We start from the raw sequence: 17,500 nt of genomic DNA, 5'->3' as shown, positions 1-17,500 counted from the left end.
CAATCTTCTACAAAAATAGTAAAATAAATATGATCTGTAAAAAAAAAAAAAAAATCAAATACAGTGTTCAACAGTTAGAAAATAAGAACTTAGATAAAAAAGGGGAGAAAAGAGAAAAAAAAAGGTGTTGTTAGGCCGATAGCCGTAACTTTAGTTGCTCCAGAAATGAAGTGACAAGTAAAATCAGACATTTCAGTTCTTTTTACCCATGCCAAAAAAAGGTATCCCTGTTTTATTCCCCTACAACTGAAACAGTTCTATTTAAACAGGGAAGGGGATTTTTTAACATCTCCAATTATTTCAAATTTTGTACTATTTTCATATTAGTGTTCATTATTTATTTAAAGGCTCTTCAATTTTAAATGTTAAGCAGAAAATATGAAAATAAAGTTTAAAAAAATCTGCAGAATTAAATTATATCTAAATAATTAACATTGCAAAACTACTGATTTCTTTTCTAAATTCCAAAAATTGAGGTATAGCAAAGGAGATGTCATCAGTCAAAAAAAGTGTGCCTTAAAATAGCTGACTGTTGGAAAAATCTCTCACAGAGATATAAAAATAGTGCATAACAAATGTCAAAATGGATCAAGGTTTGGCAGGGTTAAGGTTAGAAAAGAATGCTCCAAAAAATCTGGAGGATCATGGTTAAGTAACAAATAGGGAACATTGACAAATAAATTAGTAAAAAGCTCTTCTTAAAACAGCATCAACTTTAAACATTAAAAACTTGAACCACAACCACAATAAAACAGCAGAGTTAGACATGAACCACATATTGTACAGTACAAAAAAGCACACCGTAGACAACCAATATAAGATCAACACTTTGCTTACATGAAGGATTGTCCCAAGGGATTGCAAAAGCAATCCCTTGTAATTTCATCTCGAGTCAGGCTCGTAATTCTGCACTTTAACATTTATTATTATTGGGTGCTTGCTTAGACTGCAGAATAGTTTTTGTTCCATTAAAACATAGGGGCTAGTTGCATTAAAAATGCTCTGAGATAGACAAAAAGCACTGCTAATGGTTTTCTATTAGTGTTTAGTACCAAGAAAAATGTATTAGATATTGCCTTCGTCCAAACTATTTTTTTCCCTCCCACAAAATTGCAAGCAATGTCATTGCTAGAACTCCTTCATAAAAATAAAAAAACACTAACCTATGACTGTTAAGTAGCTACTTTTCATGCAACAGTGACCCCAGTTTGACAGAAGACCACAATGCACACAGGTCAAACATGTAAGCAAGTTTTAAGCCAGATTTCACTGTTGTCTTAAAGGTAAAATTTAGTTTGTTATGCAACTAGCCGTCTGTATATTACACCATCTCCATTTTGACTTTAATTAGATTAAATTACTAAAGCATTATGCATTCTTATAAGTATATTTTTTGTATGCATTTGTCATGGATTTCACATTTGGTGACTGGTTAGCAGTGTGCTGGCCATCTTTGGTTTGTAGAGGAAATCTTAACCATGAACAATCAAGGGGGCTTAAATTAATTTTAAAAAAATCTAGCTTTTTACTCAAACTTTTATCTATACTACATCACTCCACATGAATTAGAACCACACATCACAAAATTGCACAGGGATTACAATATTACATCCAGTCTGCATAAATCGAATTCCACTACTGACCAGGTCACAAAATGGCTGCACTTTCTAATCTAAAACTAATTTGCATATTGTACACATGTAGGACATTTTTTTTACTTCAGTCACAATAATGCATGCAAGTTTTTTTGTAACAAATTTTGTAAATTTGTTCATGCTACCTAGATTCAAGAGAGCCTTTTCTGAACATTTGCAATAACTCACCTCTTGTTAATTAATAATTCTAGTGCATGCATATGGTGTATACAGGTAAGTAAACATGCAGTTTTTTCACATTCTAAAACTATGGCAGTTTCAGCCATATTGTGCTGCCTGCATTTTCTCTGTAATGCAGTGTGTCTTAAACGTTTCAATCCCGTATTAATAGGTGGCATTACACATAACACCTATATAGCAGCAAAGCTAATACAGCTTGTGATTAAAAATGTTTAAAAATAGCTAATAAATCAGATTATCTTGAGGTATTATTTCTTGCAAGTCAAAATGGAGAGCAAAAAATCAACCCTAATTTTTAGTTTATGTATACACTGAAAATAGCAACAACAATAAAAATAAGCTTTTTGTAGCAGACATATTCCATCTTCACTATTTTGCTACCTTTGGTAAATTACTGGGGCAGATCTTGAAGTTAAAAACCCATGTTTAGAAATAAGTGCACGCTTCACCCACTAAATATAGCAGCAGACTGTGTGCCCCTACGAAAAAACATTCTCATATCTAGTTTTAACTTTACATATAAAAATAACTTGGAGAAAATACAAAAAAACATTTTATTTTTAACATGAAAATATCACAAAAATTAGTAAGCCTGAGATGTAGGGTTTTGGTGAAAAACAAGAGGCTTGTAGTGTTTTGGCTGCTGATAAAGATGCATGTATTGAGAGCTGGGGTGAAAAGCAGAAGAATGCACTTATTTCTTCTGCATGTCGGTATCTTCAAACACAGTAAGCCACATGCACCCTTCTTTCCTTATGTAGATGCTGGTTCACCATGCTTAGTTCCAGCGGAAGTGGATCTGACGTGGGCGGTCAGCCCCCTCTTTTACCAATGGCTTATGGAATTCACGTCCTGCACGGGAGTGGATATTTGCCCAGCAAAACTCACAGTAATACTGCAGGCAAGTGACATTGGCACAGAAGAAAGGAGCAAACTTTCCACCACATCGTGCACCCTGGCATTCATCACACATCTGGTCATCCAACACATATGGCTTTACCTCCACCTGTTGCGGGGGGGGGAAAAAAAATGCACACCAAGTCCAGTTAATGTCTAGAAATTTCTACTCAAAACATTAACGTTTTCCTTTGTGATGACTAAAAAAAAATGGAAAGTATTAACATGAGGCCTGTTCACTAGGACTGTATTACTGGAACACAATTCCAGAATACTTATTTTGTTAAAAGGACACAGATTTTTTTTTTTATACACAAGGGGGGATTACACACTTGCTTTTACACATGGAGAAGTGTAAATAAATCAGGAAGAGGAGATGGCAAAAAATTGTTAGTCATTCTCAAACTGCCCATTAACTTTTTCAATGGTGGCATAAAAAAATAAGAATATGCTATGAATATTTTTCAAAAACATATGTAATGTGTTTTTCAAACAGATTTCAACCTGATCTTGAACTTTGTACACACAATTTTGCATGCGGTATTATTTGATCATGCAACTATGTAATTTGTCTGAAAAGTGAATTCAACCATGTACTTACATAACTGGCTTGCAAACATACCATTTTTATGAGCATCAGTGATTGTATTTCTTGTTTGGGCACATAAATTAGGAAGCATTTTTAAAATAAAGCAAGTCAAATTTTTAGTCGCTAACCTTGACAATGTGTTCATTTACCATTTCTGATAGCTCCTCTAACTAAATAGTTTTCCATCACTATGTAAAATAGTTATTTTTTTTTGTAAAATCACCTTTGCAACTCAGACTGCCAGGTACACTTGTCTTATACAGTTTTCACCTCCCAAACTCATCTGATGGCCAGAGTGGAAAAGTGGCAAGAATTCATGATTAGTTTGTATTGGGTCTGTACAGCTGAACTGTAACAGATTTCCAGATGGGAAAAAGAAGATCAAAATAAAATACAAATAAGTTGACCTCATACATGAACATGGATTTTTTTTTCTTGTCTTCCTCATTTTATAAGGGAAGATGCATTGATTGATGCTGGTTTGGCAAATCATGCTGCAGCTGCTGTTCATATTCACAAAATGATTGGTGTAAAAGAATTTTTTTTTATATACTGGTATAATGTTATATTAAGCAATCATCTGATGCTGGCTGTTTTGGTGTTCAGAAATTGCATACACTACTTTGAAACAGTAAATAATTTGCAAGGTTTTTTTTTTTTAGTTATTTAGATGTATACACACTGTAACAGAGACAGTTGTTGCTCTTTAGAACTGACCTGAGTGCTATTAATAAAAACAGTAATAGTCTTAGACATGTACGTATGCTTTTCAGTTTACAAGGACTAGGAAGTGAATGGGGAACAGAAATTACATTTCCCAGAGTGCCTTTTATTCACAAACATCATCTTTGGACTAGGGTCAGTTGCGCCAGGATGTGCCTTGGGACCACTGATGTAGGTCTCAGGTGTCCGAGACTTTATTGGAGTACTTGTCCTGCAGGATTGGGTCTCTGCAATTCCTGAGGCTTCAGGGGACTGATCCTGCAAGACAGTGGCCTTGGGTGCTGCACCCTGATTCAAATCATGGATTAGAAAGTGGGAAAACCATGCGGGGGATTCCTACAGAGCACAATTACAAGCAGGGGAACCTTGTGTATATTTCCCCACTTGCAGATGCGTGCTCTAATTCAGGCACAGTGGCAAGACAGAGGCAGAAATGTAGAGGTGCACATCCACAAGCAGGGGAACATCCCATTTAAGGTGGGTCACACAATAATTGCACAAAACTGACTATGTTTGGTTGTGGCAATGGTTTTGGGCACTTGGAGCATGACAAGGGGTTGAGACATCTGGTTGTTTGCAACCTGTGCCACCATAAACATGTTTTAGAGTGGCACAAGGTTGACATTTATTTACACCATCACTTGCCCACTCTGTCACACTCTCTCCCAACCCTTGCCTTCTCCCTCCAATGCCACAATCATTGCCATGCTGTATCCACACTGCTAGAGCTGGAGCTGAAGGCTGCAGGGAAGGTGCAGCACAAGACAGAAGGACAGGACTATGAGGCACTCAACTCCCCTTAGGTAGCACCCGGGGCTCATGTCCTCCCTAACCCACCTATCTTTACACTACTGCATCAAACTTCCTACCACTGTAATATTGTCATGCTAAGAACTTTGTGGAGAGGCTGCAGATAGAGATTCTGTTAGCCTTGGGGAATGTACTATAGGGTTTTTTGGGCTGGATAAGCGTAGAAGTAAGACTCAGAAGTAAACTGTTGTTCCCTGGATGAGCTTTTAATTTGTTTTAAGACACCCACCTACTGGTTACGTTTTAACACTCCAGAAGTTTAAGATAAATCAGCTTTACCAGCAAGCATTCCTTGATACCTTAAAAATGCTCCAAACTAGCTCAGTTAACAGAATGTAATTAATTATACTAGACAGGCTACTGTTTTGATCCTGTTTGGGTATCCCTATCCTTTTGTAGTTGATTGGTATTGGGCAAATAAGTTTTTATAAAAAAAGTCAGAGAAAGATATAAAGAAGGACAAAAGCCTTCCTTAGTTATAAATTCATTCACGTTACCTTCAAACACACACCCAATGAATAATAGGAGATATTGTGGATACATGATGATCTGTCCTAGATATTTAATATCTGGTATCCTTATTCATCTTTCAGTTTTTCTAATAAACTTATTTTTAAAATGAAAACCACAGGAGATTTCTCCATGTGCACTTGCCATTTTAGCAAATTAGTATTACAGCTTCATTAAACTTTCATCTATCAACGTTACAGTGAAAATTTCAAAGCTGCAACCTAGAGAATATATATTTTCAAAAACATTTAACAACATGAAGACCTTACTGTTGGGAATAAAATTTCTTATATGAAAGTTAATGCCAAAAATGAATAATTCATCCACAACTATTACACGGGTGTTAATATGGCAAACAAGTGAGCAATATTTTGTGCATTTGACACTTCATAGACAGTATGTACATGTAAAACTTATAAAGCAGATCTAAAACAACCTTAACCAAATTTAAATGTAGTACCAATTAAAATCATAAGGGTCTCATAGCTTTGAGAAATTGTGATATAGATTTAGTTTCATTACCTTCAGAAACTGGGTACACGTGCATCTGTCAGACAGTATGAGGACTTACTGCTTTTATTTATGCAGGTTAATATGGACAAATGTAAAACTTCTCTGCATATCAATAGCTGAGATGAACTGCAGTTCAGAAGTTTTAATCATGACTGGGAACCCATTATGTGGTATTGTATAAATATATGGGAACACGGGTCATTTACAATTATGGAACAAGTGAGAATCTAAAGACAACTTAAATCGCAGAATATTGTTTTCTTTTAGAAACATAAAGAAGAGATGTGACTGCAGGTCAAACTTCCCTTTACTTTCTGCATGATTTATAAATGTCACATTTCACTTTAAGCTATTTTTACAACAGCTTTGTAAGCAAAGCACTAGATTCATCAGAATGATGTAGTATAATAAATATAGTTCTTTATTGCTTACAAATTGTTGCATTTAAAGATGTCTGCTATTTTAGGCATGAATGTTAAGTTTTCCAAAATATTAATATATTAAGATTAAATATTTTTTGTGGAAAAAAGATTCAATTCTAATATGATGTGTTCATTAAATATTCTATTTTAGTTTTTCCAAACCCAATACTATTACCCATTACTGCTACGGCGTAACAATGAGAAAGTGAAAAACAGACTAGAAAACAAAAATACTAGTATATTTTCATTAGTTTATCACAGTAAAATGTAAAAAGGAAAATGTAAGAGTTTAGAGGAGAAATTTAGGTTTCATAATTATTCAGAGAATGAATAGCCTGAAATATCTGGGGGGCGGGAAAGGGGAAGCTAAGAAGGATATTGAAGAAGTAATGAACATGTAAGAATAAACAGGGATTTTCAAACATATGAATGGCATAAGGCCTACAAACAGAATCTTCTGTATGACTTAGAAATAAAAAGAGCAAGTAAGGAAGATGTGAACATCACTGAGACGCTCAGGGGTTTCTCTGTATCAGGATATTATCAGATGTTCTCTTTTCTGGTAATAGATGACCAGAGATAAGTGTGTCACAAGATGTATTAGTTTGCTTCAACACTAATTAAAAAAAGCTACTGCTTTAAATGATGTTACCAGATGGCAATTATATATATCTATTGAGTTCTGAGAGAGCCAGAAGGGTCAGCTCTAGATTGGTCTCCTTGAAGCCTACACTTAGATCTGCCCTGAAGATCATACTTTGCTCTGAAGGGCAATTCCAACAGACAGCATTAGGCATATAACCAGTGAATGACGAGAATGAGATGCCTCCAAAGAATGATTTAGGACTAGACACCTACTGTTTCTTTATAGAGAACTGGGACAAAAGTGCTGCAAAAACTGCATTAAAGCTTCCGATTTATACAGACATTGGGCGAGCCAGGTCCAACTAACACAATGCCGCTTTGGGGCATGTGCTGGGCTTTGTGCAGGAGCATGCAGAGTTTAAAGTAAAGCATCATATTTTTTTTTAAACGTCTGCAAGCAGCCTAAGTTTTCATGAAAACTAGACTTTACCACCCAACCTGCTAAGTGAAAGTGGCTGTGCTACAGTTTGTACTGAACTCAGTGTCAATTTGACTTCTGTATGCTCTGGGGACACCAAAGGGTGTGTCTACACGTCACCCTATGGTGACATTGTTACTGCGCTGTGATTTTAGTTTTTCCTTTTGGAAGTAGTAAAGTATCCTAAGAGAATCAGGGAAAGTTTAAGATCTCTCCATGACCAATCTGGATTGCAACAAAATTTACAGGAGAAGCACACATCTACTTTCTCAAAATAAAAGCCCAATGATAGGGACCTAGGAAAATGTACAGTCCAAATGGAGGCACTGAAGGAATTTAGGCACCTGAGGAATTTTGTCATAGTTGAAGCATGGTCATTCTGAATTTTTCTTTGCAACACAGGTATTTAGATTCCAGTTAAATCTATTTTAATGCCTAAAGGACAAATCTGGATCTATCCTGAAGTGTTTGAACTGCTAGGAAAAATATGCACAATTAAAAATAGCTACCACACCAGAGCACTTGAGGGAAGCAAATATTTCTGCAACTACAAAAAAACCTCTCAAGTTATTATAGGACAGTAAGTCATCGCAGCATAGTATAAACTAATTGAAAAAAAATATAACACATCTGGAAGATTATGGGGACTGGACTTGATGGCCAGTTTCCCACAATGTGATAGGATCTAACCAATATGTTTGTGTGAATGAAACATGGCAGTAACAGATAGAAGAGCACAGGCTGACATTTACTTAAGTTTGTAAAGGTTTTTAAATAGCTGAAAAAAGCTAACAAAAAAAAGGGTGGAAGCAAATAATAAAATAGGAACAAATATTTTGCTATACTAGACAAGGTTCAATGAGATCCCTGAAGAGTCTATACCATGAACCTTTTAATTATTTATTAATATTGTGGAAATGGTCATAAGAAATAGGGCAGTGAAATGTCCAGGTGACAAGTTCATTTAGATTAGTCAAATTCAGGTTATTGTGGGGGGGGGGGAGACTAAAGAGAAACATAACCAAATAAGGTGGATGGGTAACCCAATAACAGATGGAAGTTCAATGTAAAGAAATGAAAAGTAATGAACACCAAATGAAAAATTGGACTTAGTTATGCACCTTACATAGTTTGACACATCTTTCCAACTGAAAAAAGGACCTGTGTATTATTGAAAGCTCAATCAAAACTTCCTCTTGTGAAAGATACAGGTGCAGTGAAAAGTAAATAAGATGTTAAAATGTACAAGGAATGGGACTGAAAATAAAGTGGGAAATATTATAGAGCCATTTTATAAAGCAATGGCGAGTCCCTAGTCCTGTACAGTTCTAATCATCCCTTCTCAGAAGGGCTATGCTAGCTGGAATTAGAAGGAAACCAAAAAAAGAATATTCAAAATGACGGGTCATGGATGATGAAAAATATTTAAAAATATGGTACTGTTTACCTTACAAAAGCAGAGGAATAAGGGACATGATACAGGTGTACATAATGAGTGATATAGCAAAAGCATATAGGAAGAGAAGAAGCCTTCTGCCTCTCAAAACAAGAAACATATAACATTAAATGAAGATTTTAAAAAAAGAAAATTTGAGAGAGACAAAGATCATACTTTTTTCCATGAGGAGTGTAATGCGACCAGAGAACTCACTGGAGCTTTAAACTTAGAAAGTTATGTTGATGACGGGACCAATCAGGTGCATCTAGATAAGCATGCACATGCCTCTTGCCCTGTCTCAAACCCCTTTGAGACGGGGTAAGAGGCACGTGTGGGAATGCAAAAAATGGTCCCTGTGCTACAAACTTGCAGTGCGGGGAGAAAATTAGACCCTGGATATCCAGGGGTCTAAAAAAAGTAGAGTTAAAAAAAGTGGGGCAGGTCCGTGCCCTGAGGCAACCAGAGGCTGGGTCCTCCATAGAGGTGCTATGGCTGCCAGACAGTGGACTGCAGCACCAGAGCTCCAGTGCTGGTAAGTAAGGGGTAGGGGGGAGGGGAGAGCTGGAGAACAGGGAAGAAGACTATGGGGGGACTCCCGCTGGCCCCGCCCACTCCACCCCCCATATCCCTGCCCTGCCCATCTGCCTGCTCCTCCCCCCCAGCCTGAGGCCCCTGATCCCTTCCCTGCCCAGCCCCACCTCCTGCCTGCACCCCAGACCCTCCAATCCCTTTTCTGTCTGGCCCCACCCCCCATCAGTTTTCCAATAGGGAACACCAGACTTCCTGCTAGGGTAGCCAGTGGCAGGACCCTGCCTGCTCAGAGCTGGCACCTTGGGCACAGCTGGCTGTGGCTGACCTCCTGGCCAAACAGGGCCAGGAGGACATGCTTTGACAGTTCAAAGCAGGCCACCACACCCAGAACATCTTTTGGGTGATAGCTACCCAGATGGCCGGGCAGAGGGCACACATGGCAGTAGTGCTGCATGGAGGCCAACTCTGCAGCCACAGCCCACTGGCAGCTGGCTCAGAGAGGCAGATGATGCTACTGGCTGTGCAGTCCCCATCCGAGTCTGGCAGGTGCGCAGCAGGTCACAGCCAGGCAGCAGCTCCCTCTGCCAGACTGCTGCAGTAGGTAAAGAGTGCAGGGAACTCTCAGGGCTGGTTCAGCAGTCCAGCTGGCACAAGGGGTAGTGTCACCAGGTACCAATTGGCTGGGCTCCAGAAGCTCCTGAGAGCGAGTAGCCCTGAGCTACTTGACAGGGCAGCTTTTTATACTGCTGGGGACAGCATAGGTGCGGGCCCCGGGCTCTAGCTTCCCCTGGCTGCAGATCTGGGAGAAGCCAGGCAGGGTTATTTTGCCCCAAAACAAAGTGCATGTCCAAGCATGTGTGCTGAAGCAAAAAGCCCTGGCTCAAATTTGCACTGCTTCTATTTGAGCTGATGTGAAGCACGCATGCTTGCATGTGTGGACGCGCCCATCAAGGGTATTAAGAGCTAATCCAGAATTTTGAAGAGAAAAAGCCCTCAAACTGGTTTAAAGGCAGACGGATTCTATACCAAAAATGACCCACTGAAGCTGTTCCAAGACTGCCTTCTTTTCATCCCCACTCTTGATATCTCCAACCAGTGCATTTGAAAGCACTGAACTAGAAGAGCTTCAGAGCAGCTTTAGTGTCTCATTTCTGGTTTTGACATGTGTAAATGTGGCATGGTTGAGTACTACTCTCCAAGACTGAGGGGCATGGTATAGTCATATATTCATTTTCTATCCACTTACCATTAACTTGTCCATTAATACTGGAGTGTCTCAAACCAATTAATTTTTATTTTCTTTACAACACCATAGTGAGCTAATTTTCTTATTTTAATTTTGCAGATGAAGGCAGAGACTGACCTACATTACAAAGGATGCTTGAGGTACTAATGGAATTAATACCAGACCTCAGGAGTCCTACCCACAATTCCAAATATATGGCTATCTTTCTTCTTAAACACCTACTAATCAAACACACAAACCTATTAAGGCAGTCTGATGTAAAAAGATAAGCACCTCGGAATATTAAAAAACTCTATCTTTGGTTTAATTAGAGTAAAGAGAAGAGAAACAAAATTGATTTGCTTGCACTTTGCCTGCAGAAAGCAAAAAAGAAATGATAGTTCCTGGAACAAAAAAAATATGGTGTAGCACAGGACTGTGCAGCTTCTAAGTGATCAGGGTTGCACATCACATGGACTGTATCAGTCGAGGCCATGGGTCCCTAGGCTGCATGGCAAATGAAGACACCCCATTGCACTGCATGCCAGTGCGGGCACCCCAACCCTGCTCATCACACAGCCCTGGGCTCACCCCTCAGCTCAGAGCTGTGCTGTACTGCACTGCTCTGCCCCTGCGACAGGTGCACAAAGTGGAAGCCTGAGTAGGGAGGTGCAGACAGAGCAATATGGGGAGCCACAGGCAGGTGAGACCCTGAAGGCTGCAACTTAACACCTTGCAGGCCATCAGTTGGACAGCCCTGGTCTAGCACATGTTCCTGAAACAAACTGCTGCTTTGCTGAATGCTTGTTGTTAGTATGGGGACAGTCACAGTTTGATCCTTAGGATGTGAGGAGGCTATATACATAACTATCAACAGAAACATAAATAAGGAGTTTTTATAAAAGCTAAGAAAAATATGACATGATAAAAATGTGTAAGCAGGGGAGGGTAAGTGAGGCATGGTTGAGGGGCATGGTATAGTGATATCTTCATTTTTTTTTTATCTACTTACCATTAACTTCTCCATTAATACTGGAATGTGCATCTTGACATAACTGATTTACAGATTAGCACTTATTTAAGAATGTAAGTAAGAAGCATTTTAAACAACTAATTCTGTACAACTTACTCGTTTATCAATATCGCCATGCTGAAGTTGGACAAACCGAGCACTAATGGCAGCAATATAACTCTGCTGATTGGAAAAAGCAACACGTCCAGCACCTTTTGGGTATTTCAGCTCAGGGTCAGTATCAATTCCTGCATAACAAACTCCACCATAGAGACGGTCCATGATCATAGCCAGTTCAACTATTGAGAAACAAAGGAATGCAATATTTTAAATGAAAAATGAAAATGCACAAAAATGAAAAATGAAAATTGACAAAATAGATAGTTTACCATCTCATTCAAACTATACTCATAGGCATTTCATTTTCCACATGCCAGTTTCCTTGTGCATACCATGTAGCAGGCTACTATTACTTTGCTCTATAATCATTCTATTCCTTGTTTGTGTATGGAGTAGCAGTTTTCACTTCAATTGCACAGAGAGCGCAGCTAGGTTTTGAGCATGGGAAGTGGGAACTTCAAATAATATAAAATCAAATACTTTAACAAATCAATATAGCATCAAAAAGCCGTGTCAGTTATTGCAGTAATCAAAATTGCATACTGAAGTTTTACCTGTCAGTAAAACCTTAAGCTGTTTGTAGATAATTAAAACAAACAAACAAAGAAACCACAAAATAAAACCATGCTTTACCAGAAGCAGCAGTGAGTTATTTCAGCTCAACTCTGCAGTGTCTATATCGATTTGGTGCTTCAGTAGGGCTATTTGATGCTTTTAGCTAAAGTTAATTCAATCAGCTATTAGATAAAAGTGCAAAAGAAGCCCCACTAAAGTGCCCGATCTATACAGCTATCAGGTGACTAACTAAGATGTTCTCTCTTCTGGGCATGCATGGGGCAGGGTACAGAAACATATCAAGCCTGAAGTAAAGCACCATTTTTTTTTTTAACATCTGCAAACAGCCTTACTAGTATACTCTGGAACATGAGGTGTAAAGCTGATATTTAATAGTGCTATTCAAAATTAGCTTTTAGTTAAAACTAATATTATGTCTGTTGTCAAATCTATTTAAAAAGTGAGCTAAAATTTTTAATAGTTTAGTGAAGACAAGACACTCATTGTGTAAATACTATGAAAGTTTCTATTTTACATATTAGTAGTAGGGTTGGAGTGTTGCTATAGCTGTGATGGGCCAGGAAATATGTGAGAAAGAAGATGTTTTTGATGTTATCTTTAATCAGGCCAACTATATAATTGGGAGAGATGCAAGCCAAGCTTTTGGGCACAAAATGTTCATCCTTGGGTCTGTGAAAGAAGCAAATAAAAAAGCAAACAGGCACTTAAGGGAGAAGAGAATGGCTTTAAACTAGAAGCAGAAGATATAGTTCAATGTGATGAACAGCAGATGATGATTTTAGCTTAACTGGTCAATTTTACCAGAAAAAAGTGGAAGCATTTCTAACAGAAGTGACTGCACTGGCTAGGAAAAGGTCACCCTATGCTTTTACTGTAGTGACAAAATAATATAGCATAGAATAATATCTGAGGTATGGCTAACCATAAATTTTTGGAAGTGAAAAATGGAGTTAGGTTGTGGCATTCTAGGCTCAAGAAATAAAAAAAACTGCAAATGTTTTATGCCTAGACCTTTAACGTTGTCATATTCTGGCTACCTTAATTTCCTGACAGACCAGTCTGAGTACTAATCTTTCTGTGATCAGGTAAATCACTGTGCCTCAAACAAACCATTGATGAAAGGACACTATGGAATACACTAAAACAGATACAGTAACTGCAGTATTACAAGCAAGTTCAGAACCAGTACTGGAGGTAGGCAAAGAAAATATTAAAGAAAAGCCTTTGTATGGCAATTTTTACATTACAACTTTGCAAAGTGTAGCTTGAACTTCCATATTTTTAAGTTCATAATCATTAACTTCTTGACGAGTTCTGAAATTTATTTTTAAATAGATGTAAAAGATGAACAGCACCTTGTAACCAAGGCCTATCTAGATGAATCACATAAGAAATGGTATAAATATGTGGAGATATTTAAGTTATTTCATAGTACTGTTGGTCATCTGCTATTAAGACAGTCTTGTGTCTTTCTACCTTACACAATGCATTACTGACAAGGGTGCACCTTTAAAACTGTGACATTACAATTGTAGTTTTATACGTACCAGCTCTTAATGGCCTAGGGACTCCTCCAACAAAAATCGTTTTTCGAGGATCAAGAGGCTGTGAACCATCCATCACAAAGTCACTATCACTTAAGTTCCAGGGACGGATCTGAACCTATTTAATAAAGGAAGAAAGCCGCATACTACTTTAAGTTTCACCACACTGCAGTCACAGTAACTATCAGTCTGTCTTAGGTAGTCACGAGCCCATTAACTTAACCTGTCTCGTTTGTCTGTTTTCATCCTATTAATTCAAGACACCACAGTTTTTAAATCAGCCAACTGTTCCAGATGTTGAACTGTGCCAGTGGTAGCTTACTTTTGATTATTTCCACTATCTGCATCTCAGAAGCAGAATTAGACAGATGGCATGTATAGCCCAGAGGCCATTTACTGTTTACTTACTGGCTTGTCCTTGATAGTAGGACTGGAAACACACAGATAGAGCTTTCCATCTTCCTCAATACAGGCATCAATCAGTGCCTGAACAGAGCTCTCTTCTTGGAAAAGGAGGAACGCATAACCTGAAAACAAAGAATTAGCTGAAAATGTGCAATTTTTTCACCCTTGCAACTCTTCACAAAATGCTTTTTGGCCAAACATTTGTCAAAATGAGAATGGAGATGTCAAAGCAATTCTTAATATGTAGACTGGAAACAGCTTCTTCATCTATACAACACTCTGTCATAGTTAATGACTTAAACACTGACTATAGAGAGTTTCTTTGTAATACACTTCTATGCCAACAATTCAGTCCTTTGCATTTTCCAAATAAGAGATTAACATCAAATCAAAATAAACATGTCTGCTACATCATACAGTGGAAATTTAAGATAATGATTTACTTAGGATCTAAAAGTATATTTCATTGCCAGCAATGGACATTATACAATGAAAATCCAACTTGGCACAAAGGGACTAATCTCAATTCCAGAGATTAGAGCAAAGTACTTTGTTGCATAAGTGACCTAGCAAGCCTTCCAAACATTGCACATATAGAAATTCAAATGCTAACTTAATGCTATGGTGCGAACATAAAAACACTTTTAAAACATCTTAATAGTTCTGGTTGTAATAGTAAGCATAAAACATTTTATTATGGAGATGCCCAGCAGTGACTCCATGCTATGGGCTGTTTTCTGAAGTGAATTTAAAAATAGGGCATATACTCCTGTTTCTCTTTAAAAGAAAGTCAGCAATAAGGGTGAAATTTTGCACAGGGTTTGTTTTTATGCCTTCTGTACTTATTATGTAGGTTTTCATTTTGTGCTCCTTTACAACTATTCAGTAGGAAATCTGTGAAACTAGGCTCTGCCTGAAGTGTTTCCTTATTAGTCTGAATTTTAATGGTTGAGTAGTAATCTCTCTTTAACAGCTAACTGTCTACACAAAATACATTATTCATTATTTGGATCTTGAATAGATTTAGGGCAATAGGGATAATATTCTATAATTATAAAAAATGTTATAATAGAAAGTTTACACATTTTTAACACAGACCTGGATGCTGGGGACTGGGCACATACAAACTGGACTGGATGACTGATTGGGGCTCACATAAGCTGCGTTGCCTGCTTGCTTAGGAACAGGGCACAAACAATGCTGTTTGGCTGGGTAAGGAGAGAACTTAGTGCAAAAGGATGGGCATGGAAAGCCTGATTAGTTGAGGGAGGACGAGGTGTTCAAGTCTGACTGGTGAGACAGGTGGACACACAAGCATGACTGAGAGGGGACCAGGAACACACAATCCTTTCAAGTCCAGCGAAACTTTTCTATCCGATTTTATTGTACAGCACAGGAGGTGAGTTCATACACAGCTATAGACACTTTTTTGCCACCTCCTCCTTAGACCCCACCCATTATTAAGCATGTATAAAAGCTAGGAAATTAACATACTCAACCTGATTATAAAATAATCAATACACACATGCTCACTGTACCAAAAACAATGAATAAATGGAATGAAAAGTTAAGTTGCAAGAGAACATACTCCTTATTCCTCCATCAAGTATAAACATAATAATCATTACAACTATCATATGCCTAGGATTATGCAACAAAACCTTAATTTTTCCCTCTTTCCATTTGTTTGTGTGCATTTCATTACCAGATTCTTCTTCCCTCGACACTGCTAATTGTAGATAGCTGGTAGGTACGTACTATTAGGCAGCTAAACTTTTTATTTCTTTGCTTTTGTAGATGTGTTGGCTGTATCAGGCATGCAGCCACTATCACTCCTTAACACCTGAGTCTTTTGTACTTTTCAACTGTATTCTTTTCATTGAGATTGAAAAGAGCTACTTATCTGAATATATCTGAATAGATCTTTTTCAAAAAACACTCCAGCTGCTGGATCACATTAGCAGAAACAATTTGCATCTCAGCTACAAGGCAAAGTTTGTATCATTTGTGCATGTTTCGAGAAATTATAAGCAGCACTCTTCAATATACATCCACACTACAATCTGAGAGATAACTATTCAGTATGAGGCACGCAATAAGCAATACTCTTTCCCCTTTATGTAACGGGGTGCTTTACAATGTTAGCACTGTTAAGAGCATTCTTTAAGGATAAGTGCAAAGTCCTTCACTTCTGAGGGAACAATCCCATGCACTAATACAAGCTGGGGGTTGACTGACTGGGCAGCAGCTTTGCAGAAAAGGACCCAGGGGTTACAGTGGACAATAAGCTGGATACGAGTCGGCAGCGTACCCTTGTCGCCAAGAAGGCTAACAGCATACTGGGCTGCATCAGTAGGAGTGTTGCCAGCAGCTCAAGGGAAGTGATTATTCCCCTCTATTCAGCACTGGTGAGGTTACATCTGGAGTACTGTGTTCACTTTTGGGCTCCCCACTCCAAGAGCGATGTGGACAAATGGAGGACAAAAGAAATGGTGAGGGGGCTAGGCGACATGACTTATGAGGAAAGGCTAAGGGAACTGGGCTTATTTAGTCTAGAGAGGAGATAGAAGGGATTTAATAGCAGCTGTCAACTCTGTGAAGGGGGGGTGTTCAAAAGAGGATGGAGCTAGACTGTTTTCAGTGTTGTCAGACAACAAAACAAGGAGCAAGGGAAGTTTAGGTTAGATGTTAGGAAGAACTTTCTCACAAGGAGGGTAGTAAAACACTGGAACAGGTTACCCACAGAGGAGGAAGAATCTCAGTTCTTAGAAGTTTTTAAGACCAGGCTAGACAAAGCTTTGGCTGGGATGATCTAGCTAGGGCTGGTCCTGCTTTCAGCAGGTGGTTGAACTAGATGGCCTCCTGAGGTCCCTTCTATCCCTAATTTTCTATGATTCTAGGATTCTGACCTTCTATGATGTTTCTGAGCCATATGCAATAGAATAAATTGCTCTATTGCTTTTCTGTAGGCAAAAAAAAAAGTGAAAATGAAGAGCTGGTATTTTCCCAGGTTGCCTTGAGACTAATGAGGGATGCTTACAGTCTGTCAAAGTTTCATAGTTTCAGAGTTAGTAGGGTCGGAAGGAACATGAGCAGATCATCAAGTCCGAACTCCTGCCATGGCAGGAAAGAGTACTGGGGTCAAATGACCCCAGCAAGGTGATTCTCTAGCCTCCTCTTAAAGACCCCCAGGATAGGAGCCAGCACCACTTCGTTTGGAAGTTGGTTCCAGATCCTAGCCGCCCTGACCGTGAAGTAGCACCTCCTGTTGTCTAATCTGAATTTAC

The 17,500-nt window shown here is 38.4% G+C and overlaps 1 protein-coding gene across 2 annotated transcripts in view; it reads right to left on the bottom strand.

The window, feature by feature from the left end:
- CPEB2 (cytoplasmic polyadenylation element binding protein 2) overlaps positions 1 to 17,500 on the bottom strand; it is a 79,597-nt gene that overhangs the window by 1,127 nt on the left and 60,970 nt on the right. For both annotated transcript variants that reach the window (XM_019553083.1, XM_019553084.1), the window contains 4 exons: positions 14,217 to 14,335; positions 13,812 to 13,926; positions 11,686 to 11,867; positions 1 to 2,841 (listed from right to left, as the gene is read on the bottom strand). The exon at positions 1 to 2,841 is cut by the window's left edge and continues 1,127 nt beyond it. In XM_019553083.1, coding sequence (XP_019408628.1) covers positions 2,614 to 2,841; positions 11,686 to 11,867; positions 13,812 to 13,926; positions 14,217 to 14,335 — 644 coding nt within the window. In that variant the 3' untranslated portion in view covers positions 1 to 2,613. The remainder of the gene's footprint in view (positions 2,842 to 11,685; positions 11,868 to 13,811; positions 13,927 to 14,216; positions 14,336 to 17,500) is intronic.

Source organism: Crocodylus porosus, unplaced genomic scaffold (genome assembly GCF_001723895.1).
Source record: "Crocodylus porosus isolate Cpor-Errol unplaced genomic scaffold, CroPor_comp1, whole genome shotgun sequence".
In the NCBI taxonomy this organism is placed as follows: Eukaryota; Metazoa; Chordata; order Crocodylia; family Crocodylidae; genus Crocodylus; species Crocodylus porosus.
Note: the sequence above shows the minus strand (reverse complement) of the source record. Positions and strands in the feature narration are given on the sequence as shown.